Source organism: Tenrec ecaudatus, chromosome 3 (assembly GCF_050624435.1).
Source record: "Tenrec ecaudatus isolate mTenEca1 chromosome 3, mTenEca1.hap1, whole genome shotgun sequence".
NCBI classification, from domain to species: domain Eukaryota; kingdom Metazoa; phylum Chordata; class Mammalia; order Afrosoricida; family Tenrecidae; genus Tenrec; species Tenrec ecaudatus.
The window spans coordinates 195,930,783-195,944,739 of record NC_134532.1 but is presented as its reverse complement, the minus strand read 5'-3'; the positions used below and the strand labels follow the sequence as shown (position 1 = coordinate 195,944,739).

Here is a 13,957-nt window from a genome sequence, read left to right as displayed (position 1 = left end):
TTTAGTAGAAAGACTGAAGCTGGAGTTAAAGATTTGAGCTTCTGTAGGCACAGATCATTGAAGTCCTGGAGGTGGATGAAACTTTTCAGGAAAAATAAAGGGAGCAAGAATAGAACACGGCCTAGAACAGAACTTTGTTGCAGACAAAAAATTAAGGAACCAGAATAAGAAGAGATGAGAATGTGGTCAGAGAAGTCAAGGTAAGAACAAAGTAATAATGAACTTGATATCAAGTGATTAGATCATAGAGCTTTCAATGAAATTGTGCTCCTAAGCACTTTACCATTTCTGTGAGGAACGAGGGAAAATTAAACAGCGGAGGAAGTAACACAGATCATGCCTTTCCACAGATGATAGCGCATACAAGAAGAAAGAATAGGCCAGTTAGAAACCGTCGGGGACAGAGGAGATGCTTGTTGTTACTGTTTGGTATTTTTAGGTTGGGTAGTTTTTCAACATTTATTTTCAAATGCTGTTAGGAAGTAGTACCAAGGGAAAAGGTGAAAACAAGGGCAAGGAAGCGCCCATCAATAGAGAAGACCTTTGAATATCAGGTAGAGATTGAGATAGTTTAAGGGGAAGGGATGTAATGCTGAATTAGAAAGTAACACATGTAAGACTCTCAGTGTCTGATGTCTGGATGTATAACGCAAGATAGGACCCTTTTCAGAGATGGCAGGACAGAGCAAAAATGTATGTGAAATAGAGGAGAAAGCTGGTTCAGGTGTTGGCTAGGTCTTTCTAATGAGATGGCGCCTGTTGATTTTCGGTTGGAGTCAGACAGGAAAGACAGAGTGACTGCTAAGTGACCAAGGAAGTGAGGTACACGATCTGTGTGGTTTAATAGTGTGACCTTTGAAAGAACGGTGTTTGTATAAAGGTATCAGAGCAGGGGTTGGCAGACAACACTGGGGATAGCGGAGGTCACCAAGCTCATCTCCTGATGCCGCAGCTTCTCATAGACTCGAGAGTGAGCAGCTTCATCTTGAGAAAGGTGGTTGTAGGAGAGCTGCATTTCTCTTAAAGAAATGGAATACCCATTCAGTGAAAGCACGAACGATGTAGAAGAGGAGGTTTATCTACCACCTTGTCGGTCTGGATCATAGGTTTCCAAACATACTTGGCTTACCGCTCCGTTTCAGAAAAAAAAAAAAATTATCCATGGCTCCCCTGACAATTCAAAACTTTGGTACCATCACCTATAATCCAAGGTAAAGTGTAGGTATCTGCTTTTGCAGGCCCCCCCATCATTCTAGTGCCCCCCAAGCGGTGGGGGGGGGGTCAGTCTTGTCCCCTTTGGGAAACACTGGTTTAAATGGGGACTGCTAATAGGAGCGTGCAAGACTTCAGATTAGTTCTCCACTGAGCAATGTGCAAGAAACAAGTTCTGCTCTGGCTTCAGTGCAAATAACTACCTAACTACCATGAGGTTGTACAAGCAGTATTTTTTAAATGTTTTCCTTGCTTGCTAACTTACAGAATTTTAAATAAATGGACAAATCTTAAGAGGTACCTATTGGTAAAATTCCTACCTTTATCCTGATAGGTCTTTTTCCCCCTAAATGTTAAAATTCACTAAAAGATTGCAATAAAATGCAAATTCTTACTACATATGGAGGGGTTCAATAAGTTTGTAGGAAAAAAAGTATGTAAAAGAGAAGGGAATTTTTCACCTACTTTTCTTTCTTTTTAAAAAATCATTTTACTGGGGGCTCATACAACTCATCACCATCCATGCATCCATCCATGCATCCATCCATGCATCCATCCATCCATCCATCCATCCATCCATCCATCCATCCATCCATCCATCCATCCTTCCATCCATTGTGTCAAGCACATTTGTACATATGTTGCCATCATTATTTTCTAAACATTTCCTTTCTATTTGATCCCTTCGTATCAGTTCCTCTTTTTTCCTCCCCCCCCCCACTCTTATGACGTCTTGATAAACGATAAATTATTATTTTCATGTCTTACACCCTTACACTGAATGCTGTCTTCCTTCCTCCATGGTTTCTGTTGTCTGTGTGTGTGTGGTTTTGTGTCATTTGTTGTCCTTGGGTCCCCCTTTCAAACCTCACCACCACCTTCTCTCTACCCTCCTGGCATTGCTATTACCCCGTTTCTGCTCCTGAGGGATTTATCTGACCTCGATTCTGTGTGTTTTGAGCTCTTATCTGCACTAATGTACATTCTCCAGTATCGCCAGAGCTGAAAGGCAGGACTGCAGTAATGATAGTGGGGTGGTGGTGGTGGTGGTGGTGGTGGTGGTGATGGTGATAGTGATAGTGGTAGTGAGGGAGCCTCAAGGAACCAGGGGTGCATTTCATTAGTGCTATATTGTGCCCTGGTTGACTCATTCCTTCCTGTGACTCTTCTGTGAGGGGATGTCCCATTGTCTGCAGATGGATTTTGGGTCTCTGTTCCCTCCCCCTCATTCTCAACAATAGGTTTTGTTTGTTTGTTTTGGGTCGTCTTATGTCTGTTACCTGATCCAATCAACACCTCATGATTACACAGCCTGGTATGCTTCTTCCATTGGACTCGTTGCGTCTCTGCTTGTTTAACTTCATGCCTTTAAGACCACAGACAGGATATCTTTTAATAGCCGGGAACCATCAGTACCACATTTGCTTGTGCACCCATTTTGTCTTCAGAAATCATGCTGGGGCGGGTGAGTGTCACAGAATGCGAGGTTATTAGAACAAAGTGCTCTTATATTGAGGGAGGGCTTGAAGCTGAGGCCCAAAGTCCATCCACTACCTCAAAGTATTGCCATATAAATATATGTATATAGTGCAATATCTCTTTTTATGAATTGGCTTATTTACATATGTATACCTATGTTTATACCACTATCCTTAACTTTGCTAGATCTTTCCTCTGTTTACTTTTACCCTTCTCCTGTCCCACCATCCCGCTCCCTTATATTAAGCTTTTCATTTAAAGATTAGCTACTGTGGACACGTTTTTAAGCCTTTTTAGTTTGAGTTGGAATAGACTTGCTGGAAGTGGGTTCATTGGTTGGTTTAGTAATGTTAATTTGATATTAAACTATCATTTGCTTAAGGCCATTTCTGTTTATTCTCCACAACTGCTGTAATTTTTTTACATTCTCATTTCTTACTCCTTAAATTTCTTGAGAAGCTGCCCAGATGGTGGAAGATGGGGCTAATTGCAGTTATTGAACTTCATTCTGTAAAAGTGATGACAAGGCAAACATACTGGTTTTGTCAGTTCTCTTTTGGACTTAGTTGATTTTGCCTGTTGCCTGCAAGGCGCACCATGCCTGCCCAGGGGTCTCACTCATGTACATTTGGCTTTCAGGGACCATGGCTAAGCCAACTGGATCATTAGCCAGAAGCAGCAGCCTGTGCCGCTCTCGCCGCAGCATCGTGCCGTCCTCGCCCCAGTCTCAGCGTGCCCAGCTGCCTCCGCATGCCCCGGCGAACCCCCGGCACACACACCAGCCCCAGAACACACAGCACTCATTGCCTTCCCCGGATCCGGACATCCTCTCAGTTTCTAGCTGCCCCGCTTTATATCGAAATGAAGAGGAGGAGGAGGCCATCTACTTCTCGGCCGAAAAGCAATGGTACTGGTGGTGGATAAGCTGTGCGGGGGTGGGGACTAGGGCATTGTGTTCATTTTCTGTGGCTACATGACAAGTTACTGCAGTTGAAGGGCTTCAAATAACTCCTGGTGATGAGCTCTCGGTCCCGGTCAGTCATAGGCCAGAAGTCCAGGCCTGGTTCTCTCCAGATCAGGAGGTGCAAGAAGCCAAGGTGTGGTCTGGATTGCATTCTCCTCTAACGCGTGAAGTCGGCTGAAAGGTCTATGTTCTCGTGTGACATTTCAATTCCTGTGGCTATGGGACAACCACTTGCTGGCTTGCTTGCTGTCAGCCAGGGCTAGCTTTCTGCTCCTGAACTCTGCTCGTGTTCTATGCCACAAGACGTGTCCATGTCTGCCAGCACAGAGAACCTCCTTCCTATTAGTCCTCCTTCCCTTTCAACCTCTGTCTTAACCTCTCTCAGGCCTCCACACCTCAGTGTAAAAATAAAGCACTTTAGGAATTCGGGCCCATGCAGTTGATCTTTCTTTTCAGATGAACTGGTTTGGGACCTTTACTTATATTTGCAAAATCCCTTGATAGTAGCACACAGATTAACGTTTGGAGAACTAGAAGGAGTTATGTAGGCATACATTGGGGGCATTCCAGGCAAACTCTCCACAATGATGAAAATGTTGGGGACCATCGTAGAATTTTGTGGATTGCACTGTGCAGGGAGATGGTCTGGAAGGTAGCGGCTTAGATCTGACGTTGTTGGCTGAGACATGAGAACTTCATATCTTGTCCCATGAACAGTTTTATATGAAAAGTGTAAAGGCTTACTTAATCTTAAAAAGAAAAGCGAATAAGACGGAGTTTTAAAAAAGGATTGTTGCTAAATATGCATTGATATTTTTATGTGCTATTGCTTACTAGCAAACAGTGTCGGAGGCAAACGCTTAGGACAATGTCCAGGGAAATGTGATACTCAAAGCTGCTGCTGCTGCCCTTGTCCTGTAAAGCGGGTGCTGCCCAAGCGTACTCCGATGCCAGCTGCAGTGGGAGCACTCCCCTTCCATGCCCCCGATGGTTCCTCGGAAGCAGCAGGCCAGAAAAACATCTGAGTGGGCCACGTCCTAGCTGTGTGGCCCTGGAGCCGGCACTGGTGTTCTAGAACACTGCCTCTCGAGTCCTTGGGACTCCTTATCGTGTGAGTCTGTGGTCGACATCACCATGCAAGAACCGCTTTTTCCTGGGCAGTTGTTGCACCCACTGGCGGAAGGACATTTTATGATTAGCGAGTGATCACTCCAGCCTACTCCTAGAGGATGAGCCAGGCTCTGTGCCCTCTCTGCGGCTGGAGAGTGGGGTGCAGCTCCCACATGTTTCCTGTGTGACCTACTCGCTTTTGTGGACCTCAGCTATATGCGTCACTATTCCCTAGCAAGATAGTGTTAGTAGTCGGACAGTCTCCCATGACTTCTGGAAATTCCCAAGGAAGCTCGAGAGCCAGGCTTTCCGGGCAAATTGTCTACAATGATGGAAATACTCAGCCTTCAGTTCAAACAGCAGTGCCTCAGGCTCACAGTTAGCTCATCTACGTAAGATGCACCGTAATCCCCAAAGCTCTCTTCTTTCTCTAGGGGACTAGAGACTTAAAAAACATAATAAAAGTCTAGATGACTTAAAAAGCATAACAATAATAATAGCAATGAATACCTAGTGATCATTTATGTCCTGATCATTATGCATCCACATACATATTCTTTTGAATCTCGCCCAGGGGAAGTCTCTCTCTACTTGCATTTAACTCATCTAATTTCGATTCCACATGGATATGGCAAGGGAAAAAAAGGAAAGTTAAATGATGTAGAGGGTCCAGCTGAGTATTTCCGGCAGGATATGCTCTCAAGAGAAAGGGGCGCCTCCCGAGTTGGATTTGTTTTGTGCAAGAAGCAGCACTTCCCATGATTCCTTTTGAAATGAAAAGGAAAACGCTCTAAGTAACTTGAAAGGTTAATGAAATTATCCTAATTTGGGGGCGGGGGACGGGACTCATTCTTTGCAGTGAAAAAATAAAGTGCTTTGCCCCAGACTGTAGAGTTGACTGGTGGCTGACCCGGCCAGTCAGCCAAGCCAGCTGACTTAGTTCAGAGGTGTTCTCACACGTTATTTCAACCTCAGAGACTCGGTTTTGAAATTTTTTTTACGTAGCTTAGAATTTCACAACACGCTGCAGCTGAGCCCCGTGGAACAGAAAGTGAGTTCCTCAAATGAAATCAGATTCTGGCTCTGACAGCTGACCCCTCTCAGGCACTCGGGGCGGGTGCTCTTCCGCACACGTTCACCCAGCCCACAAGAAACCTCGTGGCCTGATCCCTCAGTGGGGGATTTGTGAACCTGACCATTTCCCCAGTCTGCGCTGTCTCTCACCCGCTATTGAGACTGTCTACTACCGGAAAGTAAAAGCTCTTGAAAATTGATGGCAGTTGCCCCCACACTTGAAGTCCGGGTGCTTGCAGTGCAGTAAAGGCAGCCTCACACTGACCTGTGAGTGACACATGCAGAATGATAAGCGAACCCAGCAATCCGATTCTTACCTAAACTATGGTATAGCATGCACTGCGGGCCAGAGGCTTCTAATTAACCTGCATGCCAATGGGACTAGTAATGGTGACAGTCATGGTCCTTCCCAGGAAGGACAGCATCCATTCTGCACAGACTCATTTAGTCCTGGCTGTGTGCTGTGCACTTGCTAATCTGCCGAGCTGCTAGGACAAATGAGAAGAGGTCTTTTCCTAGTTCTGAAGAGAAGATGACAGCCCTATGGGTTCTTGCTTTTCTGCTTACTCTGTTCCTCTCACCTTATTTCTCTGGCCAGTGATGTTTACCTCTTGTTTCGTACTCATCCCCGTCATACAGCGAACAGTATACAAAAGGCAAGTGAGACACGGACTGTGTTCTCCAGAAGGCCACTGTATTCACCCATTCATTCTTACAGCACACGTTTACTCAGCAGTGGTGCCTTCAAATGGTCACAGTGCTAGGGCCAAGGGTACAGACATTAATAAGCCTCCCTGCCCTCATACGTTCGTGGAAAATGTCACTTTAGATAGTGACACTTTCTAGAAAGACCAAGACTGCTAAAGGAAAGAGAATTCCAGTTTAGTTTGGGTGCTCTGTGTTAGAGCAGTGGCCTGGATGGTGGGGAAGAGGAAACCACGCAGAGTGGGAGAGGTCAGGCAAGGCAGGGAAATGGCGAGTGAGGCGTGAGCTTGGTCCTCTGCAGGAACAAGAAGGTGGCCGAGGGGACTGACGTTAGGCAGAACATGGCAGGGCTTGCTGCCAGCGAGGCAGGCAGGGTGTGGATCGTACAGGGCTTGCTAGGTGTGGGTTTTACCCTGCGAGTGGAAGGAGGCACTGGAGGATTCTGAGCAAGGGGACGGTGTGCCCTGGTGGGATTCTTGAAAAGCATTATCCGGACTGACCAGAGAAGTGACTGGGCACGGGGGCAGAATAAGAAGAAGAGCAGAGAAACCCCCAGGATGCTGTTGCAGCCCTGTGAGGGGGCTGGGGGTGGGAGGGAGTTCCCTGGGCTTCAGAGTGGGAGTAATGGTGGTGAGGAGAAGCGGCTGATTGGGGGAAGACTTGGGAGGATGACGGCGAGCATTTGCTATATATTGCCCACGAGGCTGCCGGCGTTATTGTGCCACCCCTCTACTTCCCTTTTTACTGTGTCACCAAGGAACCAACTGGGGAATCTGTTGAGTGCCTGCTTTCCACAAAGCAGTATTGTATAGGGTGCCACTCCTGTCCAACACAGATCCAGATCCCCACGTTTCCCTGCTCCGACACCAGCTGGAGTAGGCTGTATCCTGTCTGCCCAGCCGCCCAGAGCTAGGTCCCCCGGACCAGCCACCTGCTACACCCACTTCTCCACGCTGGCCCCTGGAGTCAGCTAACTGCACTGCTCTTCAGCCTCATCTCCCGAGCTCGACAGTAGTGCTGTGCTCAGGATATGCTCATTCTTGTAGGGGAAAAAGGATGCAAACAGAGATGTGGAGAGCCTGATCGGGAGGGCCCCCATTGAAGAGCCCCCATGTCCCATCAGCACTCACTCCTGTCTCACGTGCCTGAACCTTCTGCCTCTAAAGCTTTCTTGTGGGGCTCACTCGGCAACGCCACACTCAGACCCTCCCGTATCAGGCCTGGCCACCGTGAGGTGATCATGAGATATTGCATGGTGGGTTTTACAGGCCCCTCAATCCCCTCGCAACCTCACCTCATCCTCACCCTCAACTTCACCCTCACCTGCAAGGTTAGAGACCCCCATTGAAGACACTACATTCTCAGCTTGCAAAAGTGTCTTCTCAGCCATCAAGAACAGAGGTCAAATCACATTAGCTAAAGCACGGGTTCTCAAACTACGGCCCACCAAGGACATTTATCCGGCCCGCCAGGCGTTTTTGCCCTGTTTTGTTTTTTTACTTCAAAATAAAATATGTGCAGTGTGCATAGGAATTTATTCATAGCCTTTTTAAAAAAACTATAGTCCAGCCCTCCAACGGTCTGAGGGACAGTGAACTGGTCCCCTGTTTAAAAAGTTTGAGGACCCCTGGGCTAAAGCTACACTCTTTATCATGTGTCCTCCCGCTCCCCCTTTTAACTTGGGGGAACTTTTACTTTAGCATACCGCATTCCTCTGTTCTTTTGAGTAGCTATAATTCATCAAATTAATGGCAAAAAACTTAAAAGGCCTGGATAGTGACTGAAATTCTTCTTCTCCAATACATGCTGCCAACTCTCTGACTGCAAAATGGGAGTCGCACTGAAACCAGACTGACATCGTCAGAATCCATGCGTTGTAAGCGCTCGCATCCTTTCTCTCAGGATTGAAGAGGCGTAGCTTACGGGCTATTTCTTAGGTGGTTGTTGGATGGTCAGATGCCACTGCTGCCATTTATAGTAAACATTAACAACTGAGCTTTGCTAGGCTATCATGCTTAAAGTAACCAGTTTCTCGTTCTGTTGACATCGGTGTAGGACTTTGGCATGTCCCCTCTTTAAATTCCAGTCGATATGGAGCAGACGGCAGCGTTGTTTTAGTTAGAACTCCTCCGAGGGGTGGCTGATGCACACGATGGCCTCAGACGCTGACTTTCACCTCTCTGTGCCCTCAGGGAAGTGCCCGACACGGCTTCCGAATGTGACTCCTTAAACTCCTCCATCGGGAGGAAGCAGTCTCCTCCCTCCAGCCTGGAGATCTACCAAACGCTCTCTCCTCGAAAGACCTCCAGAGATGAGCTCTCCCTGGAGGGTTCGTCCCGAGGAGACTCGCCCATCACTGCAGATCTCTCTCGGGGCTCCCCTGACTGTGGGGGCCTGACGGAGACCAAGAGCATGATCTTCAGCCCCGCCAGCAAGGTGTACAATGGCATCCTGGAGAAGTCCTGCAGCATGAACCAGCTGTCGAGCGGCCTCTCGGCCTCAAAGCCACGCCACACGGTCTGCTTGCCAGCTGCCAACGACAGCAAGCCTGTGCAGGAGGCTCCGAGCGTGGCCAGGATAAGCAGCATCCCACACGACCTTTGTCACAATGGCGAGAAAAGCAAAAAGCCATCCAAAATCAAAAGCCTTTTTAAGAAGAAGTCTAAATGAACTGGCTGACTTGGTGGAATTCCATCCAAGTGGCACCTTTAAACTGTTACCACCTCCTCCCTCCCCCTCTTCCTGCCCACTCCCTCCTCCTACTCCTACCCCTTCCTTCTTTGTTGTTTTAATTTTAGGAATGTAATTCCATTGGGCTTTCCAGATTGGATGCCATAGTGGAATGTCCTTAAGGGCAACTGTCTGCTGTCTGCTTATTTAAATGACTAGATAATCAGTTCATCCAGCCAGTCTGACTGAAGCACTCATTCAGAGATGAGACCGTTTACAGTCATTTCTGCCTATTTATTTCTGCGTTGTTACTGGTGATGTACATACAACTCCTTGTTGTTGTGAAAGCCACCATGGACTTACAAGCTTTAATGGACTCGTAAGCCAGCATGGGCTTGCAAAAATCTCTTGTTTACCAGAGCATCTTCTCATCTTTCCACAGAGCTATTGATATCCTGGACTAAATAATTTAAAAGAAGTCAAACTAATTGCACTACTGTTTTCCAGACTGGGGGTGGGGATGGGGAGGGGAGGGGTGATTTGGGGTGGGCGGGGCGGGAATAAAATCCCTGCAAGTGAAACTGTACAGAGTTTATAAAAAGACTATGGATTGGGGACTGTTTTCACTTTTAGATCAAAAAGGGTTTTTAAGTAGAACATAGAGTTTCTAATTGACTTGATTTCTGGAACTGAACCCCCCCGGCTTTTACTATGGGAAGATTCTCTCCATTCATTTATTAGGATCAAAGCTCCAGTCCTGCTGTAAAGATCCTGTTGTTCTGTTACCCAGGCTTTCACTGTGATTCACTGCGTGGCAGGCTGCGTGAGGGACTGTGAATATGGGGAAAGGGGAAGGCTCTGGATCCCTTAGGCAAGTGGAAGAGTTGGGGCTTGGTGGAAGGACTTAAACATTCACAAGGGTAACCGGAGGTTGCGGGGGAGGGGCGGACACAGGCTCAGGCCCTTGTTTACAGGTTTTGAATAACTGCAAAGGACTTACGGTTTGTGAAAAACATGTACTGTGGAAAAGATAATAAAGTGGAGATGTTATTGTGTGGGGTTGTGCTGATTTCTGTTAATAACACTCCACCAAAAAAACAAAACCAACCAAACAAAAAACACTATGTTTCCTAGAGAGCCATGTTAACCCGTCTTATTGCCCAATTGCAATATGAGGAACAGAACAGTGTTTGGGATTACGTAAGTTGTCAACAAATATCTTTCAATTTTTTATTGTTTGTCATTTTTATGTAGTTTGAACTGTTTAAATATTCTAACATCAAAATTAACAAATATAAATTTATGGTGCATTTAGATTGTGTTGTTTTAATTTGTAATGTTTGGGGCTCATGTAACTGCTTAGGTAATGAGGGTAGCTTTCATTACAGAGGGTTCACCTGCCCAGAGCATCGAGGCCAATCAACGTGTGGGGGATTTGGACCACGTCATTGAAAAGTCCAGGCGGAGTCAGGCTGAACTACTGATAGCAGTTAGCTCGGATGGCTTTGAGCAGCCTGGCTGAAACTTGTTGCGAGATGCCATCGAGTGTGTTCTGACGCCTAACGGCCTTCTGCACAACACAATGAAACACTACCCAGTCCCGCGCCATCCTCACATCTGTTCCTATGTTTGAGCCCGTCTCGTTGAGGGCTTTCTTATTCCTGCCGCTTCACCTCACCAAGTATGATGTCTTCTCCAGGCACCGGTTTCTCCTGACAATGTGGCCAAAGTATGTGAGACCAAGTCTTGCCATCCTTGCTTCTAACAAGCATTATGGCTGTACTTCCAAGACAGATTTGGGTGTTCTTTTGGAAGTACATGGTACTTTCAATATTCTTGTCTAACATAATTCAGATGAATCTATTATTATTCAGCCTTCCTTATTCAGTGTCCAACTTTCACATACATTAGGAGGCAATGGAAAATACCATGGCTTGAGCCAGGTGCACCTTAGTCCTCAAAGTAACCTCCCTGTTTTTCAACATTCTAAAGAGCTCTTGTGAAATAGATTTATCTAGTGCAGCAATCTTTGGATCTCCACGATCATGGATTGTGGATCCAAGTAAGACAAAAATCCTTGACAACTTCATTTTTTTGGTCTCCATTTACCACGATGTTACCTATTGGTCCAGTTGTGAGGATTTTGGTATTAAATTGTAATCTGTATTGCAGGCTACACTCCTTGATCTTCTTCCGCAAGTGCTTTAAGTCCTCCTCACTTTCAGCAAGCAAGATTGTGTCCATCTGCCTATCACAGGTTCTTAATAAGCCATCCTCCAATCCAGAATGCTATGTTGCTCTTCATATAAGCCAGTCTCTTTGATTTGGTCAGCATACAGATTGAGCAAGTATAGTGGGAGGATACAATCCGGATGAAGCTCTGTCCTGATTGTAAACCATACGGTCAAGCATGCGTTGTCAGAAAAGCCTGTTGCTGTGGAGTCAGCTTTGACTGATGATGATCCCATGGCTGTTGGTAAAATTGCGTTCCATGGGGTTTTTCATGGTTGGCTTTTCAGATGGGGATTGCCAGGCCTTTTCTTCGAGGCACCTGTGGGTGGACTGGTCACTTAGATGAGCTGTGCTGCCTCACTGTTTGCACCACCCAGGACTCCATGTGGGCTCACTGAGTGCTATTTAATTAGTTGAAAACACTGCCTGATTGTTTCCCTATTAAGGCTATGAATAGTTTTCTGGGACTTAAGTGATTCAATGTAGTTATTACAAACCAGAACACAGTGCTGTAAGGGCAACAATGGGCGGACTGACATGAATGTGGCATTCTGGATGAATAAATAAAGGTAATGTAACCAACAAGGTGGGGAGTGGAGGGCGAATGAAAAGCTGGAAAGCACTCGAGAAGAATTCAGTGCAGGGAAGAAGATAAGCTGCTTCCTCCTGCTTACAACCAGATGGGAATTCCTCCGTAGTTTGGAAACTGCAAGAGAAGGGCACTGGTAGTTTGGTGGAGCAAGGAGTGAATCGGAAGCTGGAACAGCCCTAGGAGCCTGCTTGACTGTGTAGTCTGAGAAGGGAATTCTGGGACAGAGCCATCTGGCGACTGGAAGTCTGGTTGGAGCTGGGGAGAAGCTGATCTCAAAGAGGTAGGACAGGCATTGTTTGTGCTCCATCCCACACTCATTGATAAACATCCCATGAATGGGGTGTATGTCGTTTTAAATTGCTTGTAATATGTGTTTTGCATGATAAATCTGTCCAACAGAAAACACGGGTTTGGGGAAGCCACTCTGCCTTTGCCTTGCAGCACCAGCTACACATAGAGTTGTACGCATCAATGCATTTTTAAATTACCCCGTGGGTACCTTATTTTAACCTTTATAAACATGATATATTCTCCTGATTTGAAAAGGAACACCTTCCTTATGCTAGGAAAAGATGATTGCTAGAAGGGCGTGAAGACAACCAGCAGGCAGCGGTTGTAGATTTTACATAATCAAAGTCATACTATATGTTCAATTTTATAGCATGCCTTTTTGGTCTCCATCATTAAAATCTCTCCGTGGACAACATTTTGATGTACTGACTGTTTAATACACCATTATTTGGATTTGCCATAATCATCTCAACCATTAGAGTGTTTCTACATTTTTGGCATGTGAGATAATAGCATTTGTGACTTAATGGACACTATTTAGCTCTGTTCTAAACTCTTAACACCTCATGTAATCTTTACATCCATACAATAAATTGGGTTCTGGTTTGCTTTTTGTCTTTTAAGATCACAATTTTTTCTTTTAACTGATAAGCTGAGGCCAGAAAATTAGCAATGTGTTGAAGATCATGTAACTAGGACTTGATAGAACCACATTCTTAACCCCTGAGTCACATTGCATGAATTCGAATCTCCATTTTAATTTCTTAGAATACATTCTTAAAAGTGTATAAAAAATGTAGTGATCATTTTAGTTAAACACTTCATTACATGTACATATATATAGCTAGAGAGCCCTGGTGGCATAAGGGTACCACATTGGGCTGTGATCCACAAGGTCAGCAGTTCAAAACTACCAGCTGCGCCCTGGGAGACGGGCTTTCTATTCCTGTTAACAGTTAGAGTTTTGGAAACACAGGGACAGTTCTACCCTCTCCTTTGGGATCACTGTGAGTTGGCAAGACTCACCAGCAGTGGTTTTTCCTTTGTAATATACATACCTTGGTGTAACTGTTTTTAAGGTTCTATGTCCCTATCAGCCTGGCCTGTCAGGTGCCTATCATCATGAAGGTGGGCACCGGACCAGACAACAAAACGTTTGATTAACGCAAGGTCTGTGATTTAGAGCCAGCATGATGACAGATAACAATATCCCTGGTGCCACACCGACATCCCTCCTGAACCTCTGAGCAGAGAAGATTGTCATGTGCCGGTCACACCATACCACATGTTTGTAGGACTGTGTGGTTCAAATGTTGCTAATTCCACCGGCAAATGGTGAGAGTTGAGTTGTGCACCCACCAATGGTGGAAGTTTCCCTTGTTTATTAGTCTTCTGCACTTTTCCCGTGGGGTCACAAGATCCTAGTGTTTCCCTAAGTGTTTTCAATTGTAACTATTCTTGGTTTCATTTGATCAACTTTGATTTTGAAAAATTATTATGTTTCATGCTAGTCTAAAAAGTAAGGTGGAGATCTGTGTATAAACTTGTGTCTTGTGGATCTTTGGGTTTTATATCTGGTGTGGGTCTTTTACCTTGTTTATGTGGTTGCACTTTCTATCCAAATTTAC

General features: G+C 45.6%; 1 protein-coding gene across 2 annotated transcripts in view; it reads left to right on the top strand.

Moving 5' to 3' along the window:
* STIM2 (stromal interaction molecule 2) overlaps positions 1-12,744 on the top strand; it is a 166,555-nt gene extending 153,811 nt beyond the window's left edge. For both annotated transcript variants that reach the window (XM_075544457.1, XM_075544458.1), the window contains 2 exons: positions 3,331-3,598; positions 8,737-12,744. In XM_075544457.1, the coding sequence (XP_075400572.1) occupies positions 3,331-3,598; positions 8,737-9,214 (746 nt within the window). In that variant the 3' untranslated portion in view covers positions 9,215-12,744. The remainder of the gene's footprint in view (positions 1-3,330; positions 3,599-8,736) is intronic.
* Positions 12,745-13,957: the final 1,213 nt, after the last annotated feature.